The following is a 21,810-nucleotide window of genomic DNA, read 5'->3' on the forward strand; positions in this document are numbered from 1 at the left end:
TTCAGCCTTGTGTTTGGAGAGCAGAGACTCCTGAGCTTCTTTCCATCAGAGCACAGGGCGAACTCTGTGGTTTTGGTGTGAGGATCAGTAATGATGTTGCCTGTGTTTTCCTACTTTTTCAGTCTGGTTAATATTGGTGATCTGTTTAAGAGTCCCTGTAAGCTGCTTTACCACACTGATATAGTTGGTGGGAAACTATATTGAACTGATAAGTTATTGAGGATGCGAGGACAGAAATGTGCTTCCTCACCCAGGATATTAAATTAATAGTGTGTGTTGGTGTGGGTGTGTGTGTCATTGACTTTTCCACAAGATTTGCCCTGGTCTTCTTGATGTTGGATGGCTTGTTATCGCCATCAGCTCATTGTTTTCACTAATCAAACCTACTGTTGTAATTTCATCTTCAAATTTTCGGTAGTTTGATCCATAAACAGAGTTACACATTCACAGGTGAGCAGCCACTAGAGCGTGGGAGTGAGCACACAGCTCTGTGGAACGCAGGTCCTTTGTTTTTTCAGACAAACTGTTGTCACTGAGATGCTCCACAGACGGACTCCGGAAGTCTTACATCCCTTAGGCCACCTATTTGTCTGTCATTGTACTTTATTGGGTTCCCATCACCATTATCTTTTCTGTGCACACGCACACACACAATCTCATCCATAACAGGATCAATTCTTGTTGATGATGATGATGTCCATAGCTACTTCTAGCATTGCCAGACACTGACGAGGTTTTCCAGTTTTTACTTTCTGCACGAGGTTGAAAATGTTTCTGACAGTCAACTTGATTGTACCATGTGCTGTACAAACTAATGCTGCATACTCCCAATTTCCTTTGGTATTAATAAAGTACTTTTATTAATGGATGGATGCTAAGGTCAATGAGTTGAGAGATCACCTGTGGATGAATGACTGTATTGACTATAAATGGTTGTAATGTTCATGAACAACACCCAGACATAGGGGGTGTTCCTGTCAAGGCAGAGCGAAGGCTGCAGGAGATGTCAACCTCTGTTGGGTCTGTATGTCAACTGAGGACAGGATAAAGACAGTTTGTTGAGAAAAAATAACATTTTCTTGTTGAACATTGTGGTTGACATTGTGTTTTATAGACTTTAGTAAAGTTTGTAATTAATTTAGATTATAACTACACTGTTAATCGGTTGTCTTATCTGTTGTATGTGTTTTGTTTTTGTAGGAACAGCCTTATTGTAGCAGTTTTTGTGAGTGTTGTTCTTCTCCTCATTTTTGACTGCACTGTCCAGACGGTGGAGCTGAGTGACTGTGAGAAGACCCAGACTCTGGCCCTGCAGGTGCTGCTGTCTTTGTCCAAGTTTAACCAACACCGCATCCACGAAATGGACTGTTACCATGGTTACTCCATGATCCACCAAGTCCTCATCAAGTCCAAATGCATAGTGGGATATCATATGCTGAAAGTGAGTCTCCTTTAATAATCTTTGCTGTCTTGTCCCCACAGCCTCAGTTGGATTGTGCAGTGGAACATTTATTTTGTTATTACATTGCGCTTCAAAGCAGTGATGTGATTGTCAGCGTTCGTGTGTTCGTCCGTTCATTTGTATGCCCACCAAATATCTTCGCAACCATTGTAGATAGAAAGATGAAACAAAAAGCAGATTACTCGGGCGGAAAAGGGATGAAATGATGATGAAAATGAGATGATGACCTACACTTCGCGTGATATTGCAGGCTCTGACTGCCTTGTTTTTTATTTATTTTACTTGGTCTTGTATGTTTTCTTCTGTTAACTTGATCCAGTGAAGCACCAGGTATCGCCACGTAAGTGCTGTGACCTCGCTGTTATTCAACTCTCTGACTCTCTCTGTAAGTGAGTTCTGTGATGGCTGTGCACTGACATGGTTTCTGTCTGACTTTATAAAACACTGAACTCCTGCAGAGACACACAGGACCTCTGACGGCCTTAGTCACATTTTTCTTATACATGCACTCGTCTATGACACGGTTTTGTGCTAACAAGAGATGGTAAACACTCATAACTTCTGTGTGAAAAGGAACAGGAAAGTACTTTGTAAGTCACATTGTTTAATCAGACTCTAATTAAATTTGTATGTCAGACGAATAATATAGGTAGTGACTAACACTTTAAGTCACAAGTTTCTATTGTATGTAAGGGTGGCACAATTTATAACCACCTCAGTGAAGCTAGTCCCAAAGAATGAAGCCTGATCAATACAGCCTGAGCTGCTGAGGGAGTAAATAGAATTGGTTTTGATGGACTGACAAAAACTCTAATGAGAAACTTTTTTATGTCTGGCGCTGCACACTGCAAAGCCAGTAAATTCTATGACCGTAACAAGGCTGTTCAAAGTAGTTTGGATGAATACAAAATGCATTAAGACAACAAATAAAAATTAGACAATAGAATAAAGATAGAACTCAAAGTATTGATACTCCTAAGAAATTAGTCTGTTGCGGTCATATTAGTTATTGAAATGATTTAATGTGGGGATTAAACAAGTTTTGATTTCAAAGAAGTCACAATTTTAGTAGACCAACACTTTTATGGGTGTTTGTTCCACATATGCAGAGCGTAAAAACTGAATGTAGACTCTCCTCCATGTTTACTTTTGTCTCTGAGGTCAGAAAGCAGACCTGAAGCAGATGATCTGAGGGGTCTGGGTGGTCCATACAGGTGCTACATGGGCAGGGATTTTAAATCCTGCTGAGACATACAGAAAGTCTTTGATATGTTCCTGAGGTGTAAATCGGCTGGCTTTTTAATCTTCTATATGTGGCTGTTATATGTATAGTGAGTCCATGTAAATGTCCAGCTTTCTGGCCTTGTTTGTAGTTTTCATTAGTGAGTGGACCAGACTGAAGGTTTTTTTTTGGTCTCCAAACTCGATGACATTATTTTAGTTGCATTTTAACAGAAGAACATTCTGGGACATTTATCCATCGGTTTGAGCGAAGCATTTACTCTTGGATAGATTTGTGCGTCACCACCGTAATTATTGTTTGTATTTAATATTCATTCCTTCATCTTCCGAACCGCTTTATCCGCTGGAGCGGGTCACAGGGAGCTGGAGCCTATCCCAGCTGACTAAAGACGTGAAGTGGGGCAAATTACCTCTAGACACATTTCTGATGCCACATTCTCCCTTTCTAGACTTTACTGGATGCCTGCTGCAGTCGACCCATCCTCATCCTTGGGGACGATGGTCAGTTCCGCTTGGACACTGGATCTGTTGCTGTGGTGCAGGATATCAGGCTCCTGTCAGACATCCTTCTAGACTGGAAGATCTGGGCCAAGGCTGAGGTAAACACAAGCGCCATAGTACTAGTTACTGGTTGTTATTAGTGATGGAAGACACACTGTCAAACAAAAACAGGACAGGACAAGCCTTAAAAAACGAGTTGTTCAAAGAGATTCTCATTTGAAAGTCTGTTATATTTTATTCAAATGTGAAATAAAACCACAGTTCAGATAATCAATTAGTCTCAATCAGGAGTACAGTAATCACTCGTTACTCGCAGTTAATGTGTTCCAGGACCACCCGTGAAAAACAAAAATCTGCGGTATAGCGACGAACTATTTTATTATTTACAGTAATTAAAACGTGTCTGAACTCTCCCCATACGGATATTAAACCACCTTATATCTGTATTACCCTTTCCCACACTCTTACAGACTTTAAAACACTTTTATATTGAAATAAAAGTTGCAGGAGGAACCGTGAGTCCGAACGCAGTGCACACATTGATGCTGTCAGCCAATAGCATGCGAGTACGGTGTCTCGTGAGTACCTACTAAAAATCCGCAATGTAGTGAAGCCGCGCATCTTGAAGCGCGAGCAAGTGAGGGATTACTGTATTCAACCTTCCTCCTCCATTGATATTAGATGAAGAGGTTTCCATTATTTCTGAATGTTATTTTGTTGATATAATATCAGCTGTACTGATTCGGAACTCGGTAGAACCAGCATGGTCAAATTGTTTATTGTAAATTTATTAAGTTAAGATAGATAAGACAAGACCAAACGTATTGATCCCACAGTGGGAAAAAAAATCACTTTTACAGCAGCTGAAGAGAGAGAAGTAGGACACAATTAGAAAGGTATGGACACAATAGTGTTAAAATAGAAATATAAAATGAAACCAAAAATGGTCAGGTAAGAATCAGTTGAAGGAAATGCTGCTTTAACACTTGGGTTCGTCAGTCTGTCTCTGAAGCAGATGCCTTAGGCCCCCACTGGAAGTCAGCCATCATCTCTTTGTCCTACTGGCGTCTATATTAAGATGATTTTTCTCACACCAGTCGATAAAATCCTTGATGACCTTCCTCACTGCACTCATTGCCACCCCACCCCCCCGACACCGCAGATGATGGCAGTGTCATAGGAGAATGTCTGGAGATGACAGCTTTCTATGGAGGATCTAAAATCATGTTTTCTTTTTAGATATTTTATTCTGCAAAGGAAATGCCCTCTGTCTCTGCATTTCACCCAGACAGTGGTCTGTGATCATGGTACCCTGAAAGCAAAGTGAGGTTCATTATCTTTCTCATGTAGAGGTGGGGAATTGGGAATCAAACCACTGACATTCTGATGACATTCTGAACTACACACCCACTCATACCAAGGTAGTTGGAAGAAACTAGATAATAGTAGGATCCAGGCAGCTCTGCTGAGATGGCCTTGTGTTGAAATCCTTTTGATAACAAATGTCTTTTTTCCACTATGTTGAAAAACTTCAGAGCTGAATTGAAGGTCCAGATTTAGCCTGTAGGCCATCACTTGACCCATGACCTGAATAATGTGCTGTTGTCTCACCAGATTTGCAGGTATAAAGGAGAAAGAAAGGAATTTAAGATGAATGACTTTACTGAGTCTGAACATTTCAGGCTTCTCCCAAGGCCTGTTTATTTATTAACATCCATTCCTGATGAAGGGAATAAACTTCAAAACATCGTCTAATGATGAGCTGGTTATAAATTCATACACCTAAGGAACAGTTCTCAGTGGAGTTCGTTTTTACCGTGTTTCTTCAAACACCCCCAGAATGTAAAAGGAACAGTTTGAACTCAGTTAGTCCTGACAAACCCAAAGGCTCGGTGAGGTAACACTCATCAACTGTTTGTCGTATATTCCAGCTAAATAAAATAAATAAGTGCTTAAAGTGTTTGAAATGCAAATTGTATTTTTGAGATGATTAGCTAGTTCCACCGTTCCACTATGCTTTTAGTGTATTAAAAACTAACCTGATTAATTTAGAGATGTTTTGCAGTGTTTTGATTCCTGTTCAGCTGGAGGCGTAATAGTAACCTCTGCCCTACCATTAGCTGCTGGGTAACTGGTTAATGTGAGCTTGTCTTTTGTCAATCTGTTTGTTTTGTTGGTGTCAGTGCGGCGTGTGGGAAACGCTGCTGACTGCCTTAGAGATCTTAATCAGGGTGCACCACCCTCATCAGGTCTTCAACATCCGCCAACTCCTCAAAGCTGAAGTGGTGCATCGTTTCCTGCTCACCTGCCAGGTGTTACAGGTAATACACCACCCATAAACTTCTGTGAGAACATCTTGTGTGTTCTCTGACTGTCACTGACTGCAGTGTGTTCATCTCAAGGAGCATCGAGACGACCATCTGACGACCATCCCACAGGAAGTCTGCGTGTCATTTGTCAAAATCATCCAGGAGGTTCTTGGCTCTCCTCCTGACGTAAACCTTCTGAAACTGATCTACAACTTCCTGCTGGCTGTCCACCCACCAACCAACACCTACGTCTGCCACACTCCATCCACCTTCTACTTCTCACTGCACATTGGTGAGAAAGTAACACAACTGGAAACAGCTCTTCTCTCCAAAAGAGCCTTTAATTAATATGAGACACTGACTTCTTTTGTTGTGGGGTTGTTGTTTTTTTTGTCAGATGGGAAGCTGTACCAGGAGAAGGTTCAGTCCATTATGCACCTGAGACACTCCAGCAGTGGTGGGAAGTCTGCCAGCAGCTCTGTGATGTCCCTCTCCCCAACAGTCTTCAGTGATGAAGGTGCAGCTGTTTTTTCTAGAGGCTGCTGCTGACTGTAGTTCTAACAGAGCCCAGCTTTATTATCAACCTCATTTATCTTTGCAAATCTTTTTTTTTTTTCTGTAACTCTTTAATTGTTGTTTACAAGCCTACTTTATCATGAAAGAACTCCTCAGGACTGGGATGTGTAAGGTCAACAGTAGTCGCATAAAATAAATTGGGCTGAAGTCAAGAGCACAAAAACATTTTGTCCTTGCACAGCCCTTTTTGACACATAAACATATGTTTCCTATGCCAACGTAAGTGCATAGTACATTTTTCCTCAATGAACGCCACGCTATTCATCTCAGCCACAGGTCTTTCAGTATTGTTGTTCATTAACTGAAATACACATAAGTAAGTTTTCTTGCAAATTTTGCTCCGTAGTCTTGTAAGTCATGCGTTTTTAATAAGTGTGTTTTGGGCTTCCAGGTCATCTTCATGGTCCCTCCCCAGAACATGGAGGTGGGGAGAAGTCTTTACGCCCACCTAGTCTGGCGCCGTCTCCGTATGCCTCTCCTCTGCTGACACCTCGACTCGGACTGAACAGCTCAAGTGAAATGGGTGAAAGTGAAGGTGGCTCCCTCGCAACTCAACAGGTTCTTGGCAGCACAGAGACGCTCAAGAAGGGTGGAGGGGACGAGCAGCTCCTCAGCAGCTGCGAATCGGCTAAGACGATCTGTGACTCTAATGATGTGGAAGGAGGAGGAGCCCTGCGCACCCCTTCTATCAGCGTGGAGGAGGAGCAGGACAAGGACTTGGATAGCCTGACGGAGGGCAGCGTTGGGGTGGCAGAGCCTGAGGACAGGGGTGACTGGGCCAGTGACGAGACGCCGCACCGTCCGGACAGCCTAAAGGGCATCCAGTCCTTCCAGAGGAGCCCCAGCAACCTGGCCAGTCTGGGGCTGGCTTTCCCGGCGCCTAACGGCTCGCTGACGCTCGGCCGCTGGCCCAGTGCAGCTGACAGGGGCTCTATGCCGGAGGACTGGGAGAGTTACACCTATTCACCTGGCTATGACAGAGCACATAGCAAAACAGAGTCCAACGACAGGTATGCTGCTGCGTTTCCACTACGATTACTGATAATGATTATGGAATTTAAATCCCAATTTATGTACCTGTCTATTGTACTAAGCGCGAAGCACTGACAGCCTCTTTCATCATTTGATCTGATGTCTGTTAGGGTTTTGTTCCAGTATATAAATCAGCAAACTGATTTTACTGGTTTTATGTGATTAGAATGACTCGTAAATGGATTTGTTTGATCTGCAGAGGCTTTTTGTTTGAAAATTATTTGTATGGCTGTGATAGTTCCAGTTTATCTTCCATTGACAGGACTTTAACAACAGATGTATTTTATTTATTTATCGTCATGCTATCTTCTGATAAATGTCATATTTGTCTTAGTGATGATCTCAGCTTACATCAAGAATTGGTCTGACTGTTCATGGATTTTAAGTTGCGTAGGAACTTCCACTAAATCAAAACAGTGTTTTAAGCTCAAAATAATGGCAGGTATTTTGGCTCATGTACAGATGTTTGTGTACTGCTAAGATATTGAAAACCTGACAGTATAGACAACTAATGCTGGCAGAACTGAAGATGGTAACTCATTAAATGGTTGTATTCACACACTTCAAGACTGTCCATACTCCTAAAATCAGCTTGTCTGGTCACTGATTCAGAACCACATCCTCATCTTCTGCTCTCAGGTCCAGCACTGAGGACTGCCTGGTGCTGATCTGCTGTGGACTCTATGATCTTCTCAGGGGCATCCTGCTGTTATTGCCTGACCTCATGCTTGAGGAGGTGATGGACAAACTTATTCAGCCAGAGGCCCTCATTGTCCTGGTCAATCACTCATCACCTCTCATACAGCAAGGAGTCATGAAGGTTGGCCAAATATATTCTCTTGAAGACTATCGATGTGATTTAGCACCAGGTGAACACATTTTAGTGCAGTAAGGATGCTAATAGGTAACATAGTGTCTCCCAATGGAAAATAGTACTGATCAGTATTCCTAAATTCCAAATTTACATGTGTTTAAAACTATTTTACAGCTTTGATGGGTGGGTTCTATTAGCTTTTTCTGTTTTATTCCAGTTTTTAATGTTAGTCTTTAACCTGCTGTTGGTGTTTCCTACACATTTATCATGCAGACATCAGAATAGCTTAAAACCTCTCTACATTACTATTTATATCCATTAAATCAATAAGACCGAAATATTTAAGTCCTTACCTGTCAGATGTCATTGCGATATTAAGTTCAAACCTGTTCAAATTTATCTCATATTTTTTTCTGCATATCTTTCTAGCTGTTGGATGCCTATTTCAGCAGAGCACTCAAGGAGCAGAAGGAGAAGTTCCTGAAGAACCATGGCTTCTCACTGCTGGCCAATCAGCTGTACATCCACCAGGGCAGCCAGGGGCTCCTTGAATGCTTCCTGGAGATGCTGTTTGGAAGGCCAGTAGGCCTGGAGGAAGAGTGAGTCCTGGAACAGTACTCTCTGTGACTTCTGTTGCACTGTAGGAGTCCTGTTTACCAAAACTACCTTTAGGGTTGTGTGTTCTATGTCTTTTGTATTGATAGTCACATAACTATGCTGTGCTTACTTTGTTTTTCAGTCTGGATTTGGAGGAGATGGAAAATATTTCACCTTTCAGAAAGCGCTGTATCATCCCAGTCCTGGGTCTGATTGAGAACTCGTTGTATGAGAACTCCTTGGTGCATAACATTTTGTGCATGCTGCTGCAGCTCCTCAATGCCTGCCCCAAACTGGCAGACATCCTGCTAGACCACGGCCTGCTCTATGTGCTTTTTAATACCCTCTCCACTCTCAATGGCATGGAGAACAGGTGAATCTTTGAGCCATTAACTAAATAATGTATCATCTCACTGACCATTGATCTTGCATATATCTATGGTAGATATTCCCTGCTTCATATTTTTTGGTCTCCTTTGCCTTACACTTCAGCATCCCTCTGAATGATTACAAGCTTCTGGTCTGTGACGTCCAGCAGCTGCTGGTAGCTGTGACCATCCACTCCTGCAGCTCTTCAGGGTCCCAGTACTTCCGTATCATTGAAGACCTTATTACCTTGCTTGGTTACATGCAAACTAGCAAGACAGGTCACACTCAAGGTGAGGACTGGGTTGTCGAAGCAACCTAATCAACTGGGTACAGAATCCGACTGGAGAATTTAAACATCCGTGAAAAGAAAATAATAATTTCTGAAATATCATGTCTCCATTTCCACTTTCTGAAATGTTGTCCTTTCATTTTATTATTTCATTTTGTTAATTTCCTAATTATTAAATGTGACTGCTGTTTCGTTATCAAAAAAATATATAAAAAGGCTTTTTAATAATTTTTCTTACTCGTATTACCAACCCTATGACTACAATGTAGCTACTGTAGATCAGTTTATAAGTGTACTTGTCCTCAGCAGTCCCTCATGAAGAGCATCACTACATTTTTCTTTCCATAGAGATGGCAGTGGCCTTACAGTTCCGTGTCCTTCAGTCAGCAATCGAGTTCATAAAGACGACAGCCAATCAGGAACCTCAGAAGCTGAGCAGCTCAGTTAATGCCCCCAGCTCTCCGCATCACGCCATCTATCAGAAGCGCAAGAGTATCGCAGGTGAGAGTTTTTATGCGGCATGAGAAATGTGGTGCGTTGAGGTACATATTTACCACCATGTGTTTCCTGGAGTTTGACTTCTCGTTTGTTCATTGAACATCTCCTCATCCTGATCTGAAGGTTCCATTGCCATGAAAGACTCCATTATCCCCCGCATCCCCAGGCAGCACTACTGCTCCTATGGCCAGATCCCCCTGTCCCCTCCCTTCAGCTTCCTGTCTCAGGACCCTCCCCTCCCCTCCCCCTCAGGAGCTCCATCCTACATGCTCCATTGCGACACAGGTAGCTTGGACTGCGGTCCACAGCGGAGAACATCCTCCCTGCCATGGAGTATGTTTTCCATGTTTGCTATGAATTCACCATTTGCCCCAGAACTCTCTTCACTTCGCCCAGTACCTTTGAGCGCTACTGGTGCCTTTGTCTGTGCATGTTTGAATGCTTAACTTAATCAAGTTGAAGCATTTTAGCACTGATGTCATTTTGATCAGTGATTCTTTCCAATCTTCCCTTTGCTCAACAATTCATGACATTTTGCGTTCTCTTGATTTGAATTAGAAAGAATGCAAATGAATCTATCCTTCACTACAACATGTACTGTATGCCATGATGGGTGCTCACCTTGTTTTTCACAACTGAGTGCACACGGATATTGTGCTTGTAGGCCGGCGCCGGTTCTCTCTAGCCCAGACTGACTCGCTCCTGATGCGGATGCGTTCCGTAGCCAGCGAAGAGCTCAGCCAGATGATGCAGAGGAGGATGAGCCAGGAGAACCCTATACGCGCCAGTGAGACCGAATTCATTCAAAGGCTGCAGAAGCTCGTGGTTCTTGCTGTCAACAGGCTCATTTACCACGGTATGAAACTTGTTCTTCTCCCACTTCTGTACTTTTTCCATACCTTACATACAATAATCATCAACTGAACTGTGGGTCTACTCCTTATTCTGTTTGTCTCTCCTTTCAGATGTCAGTCAGGACTTATTTGACTTGCTGAATATTCCCGACTCTCCAGACCAACAGCTTTTCACACCAGATCCAAGTGATCAACCACAAGATGAAGGCGGTGCTGTCTCAGCTCCACACTCTCCTACTCCCTTCCCTTTGCCGCCTGCTAGCAAGAAAAGCTTTCAGAAAGATATCCTCAAACTCATGATGGACGGGATCAAAATTAGCTTGGTATGACAGCAGTGACTGATCGTTTTCATCCTTTAGCTGCAGTTAGCCAACCGCTATGTCATACAGTTGTTTTGCTTGTTGTGGTCTCATAGGGAAGCACGGGTCGAGGAGGAGCTCCAAATCAACAGTGGAGGAAGATCTTATGGTCGTGTCGGGACACTTTTCGGGTGCAAATCGGCCGTTTGCTTGTGCACACCCTTAGTCCTTCGATTCCCCTATCCGACAGGAAGGAAGCGTTAGAGTTTGTGTACGATCCCAAACATTTAGATATCCTCAAGGAGAGCCTCAGCCCTGGTCTGGAGGTGAGGATAAAGGAGACGTTCGTTTTATTCTAATTATTTCTATTATTTCTGGTCATTTTTATCAAACCACATCTACCCAGTGAACACAGTCCATTTTATTTCCCATTTCAGCACGGGCCAAAGCTGTCCTTGTATTTGTACGAGATGCTGCACGATCACAGGGACAGCCTCACCAAAGATGATCAGAATGCAGTGGGTGTTTTTATGACCTCGCTAAAGCTTTGTGGCCATCGCTGCATTCCGCCCAACGCTCCACATAAACAAGATTTGCTCAAGGCCATAAAAGAGGTAAGTCTTACAAAAGACAAATACTTATTTTTAAATGGAGGGAAATGTGTCCCAAGCCTCTTTAGTTATACTCAGTTTGCCTTGACAGAAGTCTAAAATATCAATTTTGGATAAGTAGAACAAAATCATTTAAGAATGACAAGTTGAAGCCTGTCGGATTTAATTTACTTGGAGAATATGGCTAATGCGTGTTTAAAAACTTGTTTACTTGGAATTTTATTCACACAGGAAAAAGTCAAATATGAGTTGGAGGAGAAAACCAGCAAAGTGGCATGGGAAAAGAAAATGTCCAACACTCAGAAGAAGTGAGTTTTTTTCCTGACACTCAATGGATGTTCAATACTAGAAGATGTTTGTGTATTCCAGTCATCTTACCATCACGTTTTTATTATTTCTCTACAGTCTTATCCAGAGGCTGGATGCAAAGTCCAAGGATATTTCCAAGATTGCAGCTGATATCACTCAGAATGTGTCTCTGCGGCAAGGCATGGAGAGAAAGAAGGTCATCCAACACATCAGAGGACTCTACAAGACTGACCTCAGCGCCAGCCGCCACTGGCAGGAGCTGGTACAACAACTCACGCATGACCGGTAACCATCAGCAAGAGTCTCTCATAAAGTTATAGTATACTAGAACAGAGTTAAATGATACAACAATCCAATGTGAAGCTTTACTTTATGTAAATAGATATAAATTAAACAAGTGCTTCTGAAAAAAGCTGGTATTTTGGTTCATAAACACTCTTAAGGACAAATTTACACATGTCAAACTGGTTCGCCCTCCTCCACAGTTCAAACATATTTTGTAAAAACAAAACTGAAAACCTCATTGTTGGACTGAAACATTTCTAGGAGACCGATTAACCTGATAGACAAGCATTTAGTGAAGAGAAGAATAGAACCTCTTCAGTTTTGTAAAGCATCATCAGAGGCTGCATCACCTGAGTTCACCTCAGTATTACTGCAGGTAGATGAAGTACTTGACTGGACGGTACTGGTCTGTTTCAGTGCTGTTTGGTACGACCAGACCTCCTACCCAACATCCTGGCAGCTGGACCCCACCGAAGGGCCAAACCGGGAACGACGGCGGCTCCAGCGATGCTACCTCACCATTCCAAACAAATACCTGCTGAAAGACAGACACAAGCCTGAAGGTGAAGAAACCCTTTTGTTTGTAGAAACATTGACACATTTGGTCCAGTTCTAATGTGATCCTGTCTTGGTGTCCTAATCCTGCCATTATGTCTTGTTTAGACACAGCTAAGGTGGCATTGTCCTTCCTTTTTGAGGACAAGACCCACTCCTCATTCTCCTCCACTGTCAAAGACAAAGCCACCAGTGAGCCCATCAGGTATTTCCTTCCTCTTTATCTCTCTTGGCGCTAAAACTTTAGATGACATCATATCTTTCTCTGGCCTCCAGGAGCCTCTGAAGAGGGTACAAGTCTCTTATCAGTTTGTGCTACATTTCTGGATGTGCTTGCTTTATTCAGACGGAGTATATGGTGTATGAGAAATGTTTTTATCCTCAGGTTCACCAGACGGTGCATCAGTGTCGCCCCCTCCAGAGAGACAGCAGGGGAGCTGCTTCTGGGTAATACGCTGTCCATTTCTCACAGCTGCCTCATGCATAATACAGGCAGCCAGTCACATGGAACATAGATTAATGCGCTCTCTCTGAGGCACTTGAGAGTTATTTTGAGAATTGTTTGAAGTGTTTGTTCGTTATCCAGAGGGGGAAGCTGTTATTTGCCTTCTTCTTCACACATTATATCTCACCCATGTCGTCTCCTAGGAAAGTCTGGGATGTACTTTGTGGAAGACAATGCTGCAGATGCTCAAGATAATCAGGTATAGTTAGACTACTGTTCAGGATTACTCCCCTTGGGATGTGATTTTTGTACACTGGTGGGTGATTGTTATGAGCTGACTTGTGTACTTGACACAATGTGTTTGAACAGAGCCTTCATGGTGAGACTGAGGCGCCGTCGTTCTCCTGGACGTACGAGGAAATCAAGGAGGTGCATAAGCGCTGGTGGCAGCTGAGAGACAACGCTGTGGAGATATTCCTCACCAATGGCAGGACTCTGCTGTTAGCCTTTGACAACACCAAGGTGGGACAACAGCACAGGTCACAGAGAGACAGATGCTTAAATAAGTACTGATATTGTTCATGAATGGTGTGTAATCCTGGAGGTATTCTAATTTATTTTACTTTAGGTTTCACTTTTTAATATTACAGTAATTATCGCAAGATAAAAATCATTCATCATCAAATCATCTTCCTTTTGAAGATAAAAATTCAACCACCTGGGTTCAACTTCAATAAAATAAAACTCTCTTCTGTGGTTCTGTGGTTCTCAACCCCTCGTATCTTCCAGGTTCTCTAGAGGTCTGTGCCAAGAAATAATACTAGTTATAAAAGTACACAGAATTCAAAACTTTTATAACTGCTTTCAGTAAAACTATGAGTGATGTTCCAACATGATAGACAAACATGATTTGAGACAGGATCTATCCTTGTTTGATGGCTTGTATAGTTGAATCGATTACCCAGAAAACTCTGCCAACCTCCTGTTTTTAGTTCATGAACTGGTGTCAGATCCGACATATTTTTAGTTTTAACAATCCTGAATGTGAACGTTGTTGATGATAGTTTATGAGAATAATCTGACTATTTGGTTCTTCCAAGACCTTCAATCAGGTGTAAGATTTGAACTTTGTTGTTAACTTTTGTGATCTCCCCTCCCCAAAGTATACGTTAATTATCAAAAACGACCACGTCAGAACTGAAGGGATTTCTTGATAGTTCAGCCTTTACCTTTCTCTAACTTAAGTTGGTAACAATATTTACGAAACGATCTACCAATCTGATTCTCAAAGCAGTCGTTGGATTAGGCGACAGAACTGTGTTTGTTGTGAAGCTATAATCTATGTGTAGCTTTAATATAAGTTAAACCACCAGACTTCCTGAACTGGAGAGCTTTGTGTGGACTGATGTCTGAAGATGACTAAGATGTAACATTAAATTGAAGAACTCAAAGAAAATTCATGAGAGATAGTTTTCATCCCACATGGGATGGCGAAGTCTAGTCATTCCAGTTTGTATCGATCAGCTTTTGGATTGATTTTTGAACGACAGATGTTCTTAAGGCCTCTTGAGTATCCACTGATCTCCAGGTTTAGTTGTGATGGGATCTTCCACACACCCAAACCTGGCAGAAATCCAGCTTTTTTACAAAATAACTTGTTCAAAGCTGACAGCAGATGTTTCCAATGCAGAAAAAAACAAAAAGCACCTAAACACACGGACATCAAAAAGATCTGTTCTGCTGACTCACGCAAACTGTTACTTGATAAAAGGGGAAATTTATAACTTTTTCATATTCCCATCAGCGCTAGCTCTACATGATGCTTATGAAATGAAGCAAGTGTTGGAGATGTGAAACTAAGATGTTAAACATATTTGACCTTATCAGCTCTATTTCAACAAATTTCACAAAATGCAGCTCATCTGCAGACGGTGCTATCTTAAGCAGAGATAAATGATCCCGTTTAAATGATGGAGTGTATTGTTTAATGTCAATGAGTGAAAGTCCATATTACCATTATGATCAGAGAGATGATTTAATCCTTAAATTGTTCAGAAGTATATTGTGGATGTACCAGAATATGGAGCCCTTTAGTGCTTAATATCAGAATTGTTATTACGTTAGCTCTGCCGCATTTGCCTCACTGAGCTACTAGCGTTACTGTGGACTGTTAAAGAGTGTCAGGACAGGAAAAGAGTCTGATCATCTCTAAAAATGATGTAAATTCTCCCAGGATCTTAAACCTGATTTGGTTAAAAATTGTTAAGTGAATGAAACTTTCCTATTGGATCAGGAGGTCCCTAAAGGCACCAGAGGCTCAGGTGGAGAATAGCATGTTTTAAACATCATTCAGATGACATGTGTGAGGTAAAAGCTCCACAAGTTCCACTTCCGTCTAAACTCTGGAAACGTCCCGCTGTGTTCTTGTCTAGTTCCGTGACGATGTCTACCACAACATCCTGACCTCTGATCTGCCCAACCTGTTGGAGCACGGAAACATCACGGCGCTCACCCAGCTGTGGGGCTCGGGTCAGATCTCAAACTTTGAGTACCTCACACATCTCAACAAACACGCGGGTCGCTCCTTCAACGACCTCATGCAGTACCCGGTGTTTCCCTTCATCCTGCGGGATTACACCAGTGAGACGCTTGACCTGCAGGACCCCAGCATCTACAGGTCAGTATGTTAGTTTGTTTGGAGAAGCAGTTATTGATCCACGAAGCTGATGACCGATGATGCAGGAATCATTTATTACAGAATAGTTTTCATTGTTGTTTCTGTTGTCATGCAGAAATTTGATCAAACCCATCGCAGTGCAGTCAAAGGAGAAAGAGGATCGCTACGTTGATAATTACAGGGTAAGTATAAGTAAGTGTGTGTGTGTGTGTGTGTGTGTGTGTGTGTGTGTGTGTGTGTGTTAGAAAACACATCAAAATGTGTTTGTGTTAATCATGTAGTACCTTGAGGAGGAATACAAGAAAGGCATCCGTGAGGACGACCCCATGCCCCCCGTCCAGCCGTACCACTACGGCTCACACTACTCCAACAGCGGCACCGTGCTTCACTTCTTGGTCCGAATGCCGCCGTTCACAAAGATGTTCCTCGCATATCAGGGTGAGTCACGCCTCAGCTCTGATTGGATGGAAAGGAAGAACGTCTTAATGATGTGACAAACTCCTGCTGCTTCATGGTTTTACACAGTTTAAACAAGCTTTAGATGTAAACTGACAGTCCATGGCTGAAGCACGAGGTAATTGTCACAGATCTCCAGAAGGCTGTTTGCGACAAGCACTAAGCAGCCTGTCGCTGTGCTGGATCACTTGTCTCATCTAGGAAAGGTTATTCATCTTCCTGCTCTCCCCAGACCAACTCTTTGCACTTTCCCTCTTTCTTTTCTTGTTAATTCTATTTTCATTCCAATCCGTCTCCCTCCTCTGATCCTTCAAGGCATCTTTTTATGTGATGGTAAATGTATTCAGCCGGCACGGTGTCCAAGGTTATGAAAGGGGATCTTCTCAATCAGTGAGCTGAATCTGTAATTAGATTGTCTTTGGCCTTCATCAGACCAGAGCTTTGATATACCGGACCGGACGTTTCACTCAATGAACACGACGTGGCGCCTGTCCTCCTATGAGTCCATGACTGATGTGAAAGAGCTCATCCCAGAGTTTTTCTACCTCCCAGAATTTCTTGTCAATAGAGAGGGTAAATATTCATCCTCTTTTATCTGTATGCTCATGTTGTTTTTCATTTCTTGCAAGTTAAAAAGGAATTTGTGTTTCATAGGGTTTGACTTTGGCGTGCGCCAAAACGGCGAGAGGGTGAACCACGTCAATTTGCCGCCGTGGGCTCGCAACGACCCCCGTCTGTTCATCCTGATCCACCGACAGGCGTTGGAGTCGGATCAGGTCTCCCAGACGCTGTGCCAGTGGATCGACCTGGTGTTCGGCCTCAAGCAGAAAGGAAAAGCTGCTGTCCAGGCCATCAACGTCTTCCACCCAGCTGTCAGTAGCTGCCGACGTCACCTGTTTGTCACCGTCTGGGAAAACAGTAGTTGTTGCTTACGTATATTTTTTAATATCATTTTTAACAGACCTACTTTGGCATGGACGTTTCGGCTGTAGAGGACCCGGTGCAGCGACGGGCCCTGGAGACGATGATCAAGACCTACGGACAGACTCCCAGGCAGCTCTTCAACGGTTCCCATATCAGCAGAGCTGGCCCCAAACTCATGATGGAGGGGGAGCTGCCGGCGGCCATGGGTCTCCTGGTTCAACTGGCCTTCAGAGAAAGCCGAGAACAGGCCAAAGAAGTAGTCTGCCCGGTAACATCTGTGGCGGTGGCACCTGATGGACACATAGTCAACACGTCCTCCAGGGAAGTACCCGCTGCTCACCTGCCAATCTTCCTCTTCCTCCCCCACAGAGCCCACTGCCATGGATCAAAGGTCTGAAGTGGGGCGAGTATGTCGGCTCCCCGTCTGCTCCAGACCCGGTGGTGTGTTTCAGTCAGCCACATGGGGAGAGGTTTGGATCCCTGCTGGCTCTGCCAACACGAGCAATTTGCGGGTTGTCCCGCAAGTTCTGCCTCATGATGATTTACAGCAAGGAGCAGGGTAGGAAGATATTCACCATTCAGCCTGCATGCACAGGAGGTCCAATCCAATGACCTGCTGACTCCATTAATCTTCTGATCTCCGGTCCGTAGGCGTTCGCAGCATGCACAGCACAGACATCCAGTGGTCGGCCATCTTGAGTTGGGGCTATGCAGACAACATCCTGCGGCTGAAGAGCAAGCAGAGCGAACCGCCCATCAACTTCATTCAGTGCTCACAGCTTCATCAGGTAACACCAGTTCAATTCTGACAAAAAAAAGAACGTGTGAGCGACGGAGGTCTGACTGACCAATCAGCCGCTAGCTTTCCTCCGTCCGACTGTCTCGCTCTGCTCCAGGTGACCAGCTGTGCCTGGGTGCCTGATGGCTGCCAGCTATTCACAGGCAGCAAGTGTGGAGTCATCACCGCCTACAGTAACCGCTTCACCAGCACCACGGTGGGTTTCCATGGCGACACCCCCCCCCCCCCTCTAACGTTCCACCTCCACATCAATACAGAATTTACCACCCCATTTCCCATTACCTCCCCCCTCCCTCTTCAGACTGCTGCTCTATGCTCCAACACTCGGCTTCATTAGTCAAATCACAGTTGACCTTGAAACACATTTCCAGCGAGCTTCTAGTGGGATTAGAGGTCTGGGAGTTCAGTCGCCAGAGAGGCTTTCACACTTTCATCATTCCCCACCAGTAGAAATCCACAGTTCCTGTTTTCCCAGTCAGTGAAGGGGGTTTTGGGCAAAATTGATCTTTGCTGTTCCAAAAATCCTGAAGGTTGAGTTAGAAAACAAGTTCCCTTTTAAAAAAAAAAAGAAAAAAAGAATCACATAGAGCTACTTCCTTATTTGTTTCTAACATATCTGGATTTCCACAGCCTTCAGAAATGGAGGTGGAAACTCAGGTTCATCTGTACGGGCACACGGGAGAAGTCACCAGCCTGTTTGTCTGCAAACCCTACAGCGTCCTCATCAGCGTCAGCAAAGACGGCACCTGCATCCTGTGGGACCTCAACAGGTCAGAGAGCAGGAAGTTAACATTTTTAATCTGTGGTGGGAACGTGGAGTTTGGTGTTTGTGTCGTCTCACAGACGTTCTGTGTCTCCTCAGGCTCTGTTACGTACAAAGTCTCACAGGACACAAGAATCCTGTGACGGCGGTGTCCGCCAGCGAGACTACAGGAGACATCGCAACAGTCTGTGACTCAGGTGAACATCCCTTTATCGCCGTCTTTATCCTTTTTATTTGTCCCTGCCATGAATGAAGTAAAGAGGGGGACACAGGGATGGGTGACGTCCATCCGACCTGCTTCATACAATCAAGCTTAACTTAAATATATAGTTTGTTGGAATTATTCACGCAACTAAATACAGAATTGGTTCCTTTTGCTATTTAGCGTTTTTTTTCTCATTTTTTCCATATTGATTACAAATTGGACTCATTCTGGATTTTTCCCACATGAGGTCATTGATTAGAAACTTTCCACAAATTGTTGTCATGTACCTGAAAAGGTTCTGCTGATAGTTTTGGAGTTTAGCATTTTGTTTCTTAATTCTAAAAACAAAAATTTCTTATCAGATATGCAGACATCTTTTCAGCTGTTCTTTATCTGGTGTTGTAAGCCCCAATCATAGTAACTGAAAGGGTTCTTTGGGTCCCAGTGGGCGGGGGCAGTGACCTGCGTCTGTGGACGGTAAACGGTGACCTGATTGGCCACGTCCACTGCAGAGAGATCATTTGCTCGGTGGCCTTCTCCAACCAGGCGGAGGGCGTGTCTGTCAACATCATCGCCGGCGGGCTGGAGAACGGCATCGTCAGGTGAGAAGAAAAAAACGTTTTCTTTATTCCAACATGAACTTAGTTTGTTTTGTTCTGGATTTTGCGCAAAATCATCCCCGATTGTTTCGCTCAGGCTGTGGAGCACCTGGGATTTGAAACCAGTCAGAGAGATCACCTTCTCCAAGTCCAGCAAGCCCATCATCAGGTATCGACGCTACCGCTCACGCCTTCTTTTCGTTGCGGCGAACGTGAATGCTGTTACTAACGTCGTCTCTTTGTGTGCAGCTTAACGTACTCGTGCGACGGCCACCATCTCTACACGGCCAACAGTGAGGGCACGGTGATGGCGTGGTGTCGGCGGGACCAGCAGCGCATGAAGCTGCCCATGTTCTACTCCTTCCTCAGCAGCTACGCTGCTGGCTGATTGTGTGTCTGATGTTTACAGATGTTCACTTCTGAAAAAGTGGAGTCCCTACCCCCCTGATCCTCCTCCTCTCCCCCCCCCAGAGACAGGAGGGGGACACGTTAGCATGGCTTCAACCTCCCTGAACCCTACCTAACTTCAATCTGAGACCAGAAGTGATGAAAGTAGTATAATGTGTATATACGTTTATATTTATATTCATACAGAAGCTGACTGTGGAGGGGGGGGGGTGAATATTTAGCCGAGGCTACCACAGACACTTTATACAAAATGCGTTTGATTTGTATTTTATTTCTTGTTGTTGAATTTGGACTTTTCCGTTACACAAAGATCCTTCCTGATGTTTATTTCCTGGTAGCAAGCTGCTATGATCTGACCAAAGCCAGACTCGACGTGTGAAGCCCCCCCATCTCTCACCACGGGGCTGCGCTGGGAGAGGGGGGGGGGGGCGTCCTGCGGCGCGCTGTCGGACAGATTCCTCTGTGCGCGTCCCGCCGAGGCTGCAGCTAGCTTGGAGGCAGGGAGCCCCTCCAATGCGTCTGTCGCCGTGGAGACGTCCTCCACTGTGGGAGCGAGACACCGCTCCGCTGGGCCGTCAGCTCCACTCACGTCTGAACACCGCTGTCCCCACCCCGCATCGCTTCATGTCCAGGCTCAGTGGAGGGATGGCGGGGGGCTTTGGGATGAACGGATCCTTGTGATGCCTGTTCCTCTACCTTTGCATGCTAGAATGGCACTGACCTTGACCGTGTGTACGTGAACGGGACGTTTTCTGTCATGACCCCACATGAAGTGGTGGAACCGGTCCTTTCTCAGGAGGCTCTTCTTTCCTTCTTGTAGTTTCTTTAAGTTGCTCCTCACCTGTTCAGCATTCATGGAAACACGTATGATGACGCGGTGAAGAGCATCACGGCTGCTACCTGAGCTTAGAGCGGGTAGTTTTTGCTGAGGTTTACATTGATGAGCTGTCTTTAACCCCCTTCCCCCTCCCCATCCACACCCCCACCCCCACCCAGGGATCCTTGCAGCTCTTTGTCTACATTTCCATTTCTCCTTCAGCACTTTTGTTATCAGCGTCCACTGAAATCAGAGAGCTGATGATCTGTGGTCTTAACATTTTCGGAGCTTTACTTTCATTCCTCTAATAAATCCGATCCAAACAGTAATGAGACGTTTCTTTTCACGTATCCTGTGGGAAGGTTTAACACTGTGGTGAAAAACATCTGATATTTCATACTGTGTTCATTTGTTTACAAGAAAGGGAATATTTTTCTTATCATTTCATTCCTGTGTTTAGTTGATATTGTTTTTTCTTTTCAGCCCATCTGGACCTTTTTTAAAGATGAGGCGTCACACCTGTATGTTACTGTTTGTTTACTTCATGCTTACATATGTACATTTTGTCCTTGTTAATCGTCTTTCATTCTCTTGAACATCCTCATGTGAGATAAATGTTTCCCCCTTTTATTTGACTCTTTTTTTGTGTGTTTTCTGATACAGAAGGAATTTTTTTGGCTGTTGATAACTTAAGCTATGCATAATTTATGATCTTTGTCCTAGGTTGTTCAAATTGTCTGCACAGTGCAGCGTCATGAGTTTCTGAACGGTCATGTTTTTTTTTTCTTTATGTCTGTACATATGTGAGTATGTGAATGTATGAACAAACCAATTATATTATAAATATACAAATATATATACATATTTGAAGAAATATCACTAGATCTCGTTTGTGTCCATTTCTTTCAAGCCACAAGAACCCAAAGTGATGCTGCTAAAAAATACACAAGCATAATAATTCAGATATTTCCAGATTATAATCCGATTTGTGGGATATTTGCATGTATATGTGATTCAGTGTGGAGACAAATCGCCCCACAGCGCGGTGTTCTGGAAGAGGCCGGTCGGTTGCTATGGAGGGGACCCAGTGATGTCAATGCTGATGTAAAACCGAA

The 21,810-nt window shown here is 43.8% G+C and overlaps 1 protein-coding gene across 5 annotated transcripts in view; it reads left to right on the forward strand.

The window, feature by feature from the left end:
* lyst (lysosomal trafficking regulator) overlaps positions 1 to 21,574 on the forward strand; it is a 58,377-nt gene extending 36,803 nt beyond the window's left edge. For 3 of the 5 annotated variants that reach the window (XM_068326888.1, XM_068326890.1, XM_068326889.1), the window contains 37 exons: positions 1,268 to 1,441; positions 3,154 to 3,303; positions 5,389 to 5,526; positions 5,608 to 5,806; positions 5,912 to 6,031; positions 6,482 to 7,100; positions 7,762 to 7,942; positions 8,366 to 8,535; positions 8,676 to 8,906; positions 9,026 to 9,192; positions 9,540 to 9,692; positions 9,813 to 9,974; positions 10,354 to 10,545; positions 10,655 to 10,866; positions 10,959 to 11,168; positions 11,280 to 11,456; positions 11,685 to 11,761; positions 11,859 to 12,047; positions 12,465 to 12,610; positions 12,711 to 12,807; positions 12,988 to 13,049; positions 13,251 to 13,306; positions 13,417 to 13,569; positions 15,480 to 15,724; positions 15,840 to 15,906; positions 16,006 to 16,162; positions 16,613 to 16,753; positions 16,835 to 17,052; positions 17,142 to 17,372; positions 17,474 to 17,663; positions 17,756 to 17,892; positions 18,001 to 18,099; positions 18,534 to 18,673; positions 18,766 to 18,863; positions 19,317 to 19,473; positions 19,568 to 19,639; positions 19,720 to 21,574. In XM_068326888.1, the coding sequence (XP_068182989.1) occupies positions 1,268 to 1,441; positions 3,154 to 3,303; positions 5,389 to 5,526; positions 5,608 to 5,806; positions 5,912 to 6,031; positions 6,482 to 7,100; positions 7,762 to 7,942; positions 8,366 to 8,535; positions 8,676 to 8,906; positions 9,026 to 9,192; positions 9,540 to 9,692; positions 9,813 to 9,974; positions 10,354 to 10,545; positions 10,655 to 10,866; positions 10,959 to 11,168; positions 11,280 to 11,456; positions 11,685 to 11,761; positions 11,859 to 12,047; positions 12,465 to 12,610; positions 12,711 to 12,807; positions 12,988 to 13,049; positions 13,251 to 13,306; positions 13,417 to 13,569; positions 15,480 to 15,724; positions 15,840 to 15,906; positions 16,006 to 16,162; positions 16,613 to 16,753; positions 16,835 to 17,052; positions 17,142 to 17,372; positions 17,474 to 17,663; positions 17,756 to 17,892; positions 18,001 to 18,099; positions 18,534 to 18,673; positions 18,766 to 18,863; positions 19,317 to 19,473; positions 19,568 to 19,639; positions 19,720 to 19,858 (6,126 nt within the window). In that variant the 3' untranslated portion in view covers positions 19,859 to 21,574. The remainder of the gene's footprint in view (positions 1 to 1,267; positions 1,442 to 3,153; positions 3,304 to 5,388; positions 5,527 to 5,607; positions 5,807 to 5,911; positions 6,032 to 6,481; positions 7,101 to 7,761; positions 7,943 to 8,365; positions 8,536 to 8,675; positions 8,907 to 9,025; positions 9,193 to 9,539; positions 9,693 to 9,812; positions 9,975 to 10,353; positions 10,546 to 10,654; positions 10,867 to 10,958; positions 11,169 to 11,279; positions 11,457 to 11,684; positions 11,762 to 11,858; positions 12,048 to 12,464; positions 12,611 to 12,710; positions 12,808 to 12,987; positions 13,050 to 13,250; positions 13,307 to 13,416; positions 13,570 to 15,479; positions 15,725 to 15,839; positions 15,907 to 16,005; positions 16,163 to 16,612; positions 16,754 to 16,834; positions 17,053 to 17,141; positions 17,373 to 17,473; positions 17,664 to 17,755; positions 17,893 to 18,000; positions 18,100 to 18,533; positions 18,674 to 18,765; positions 18,864 to 19,316; positions 19,474 to 19,567; positions 19,640 to 19,719) is intronic. The other 2 variants (XM_068326891.1, XM_068326892.1) reach the window with 1 other exon arrangement.
* The last annotated feature ends 236 nt before the right edge of the window (positions 21,575 to 21,810 follow it).

This window comes from Antennarius striatus, chromosome 11 (assembly GCF_040054535.1).
Source record: "Antennarius striatus isolate MH-2024 chromosome 11, ASM4005453v1, whole genome shotgun sequence".
Taxonomy (NCBI): Eukaryota; Metazoa; Chordata; class Actinopteri; order Lophiiformes; family Antennariidae; genus Antennarius; species Antennarius striatus.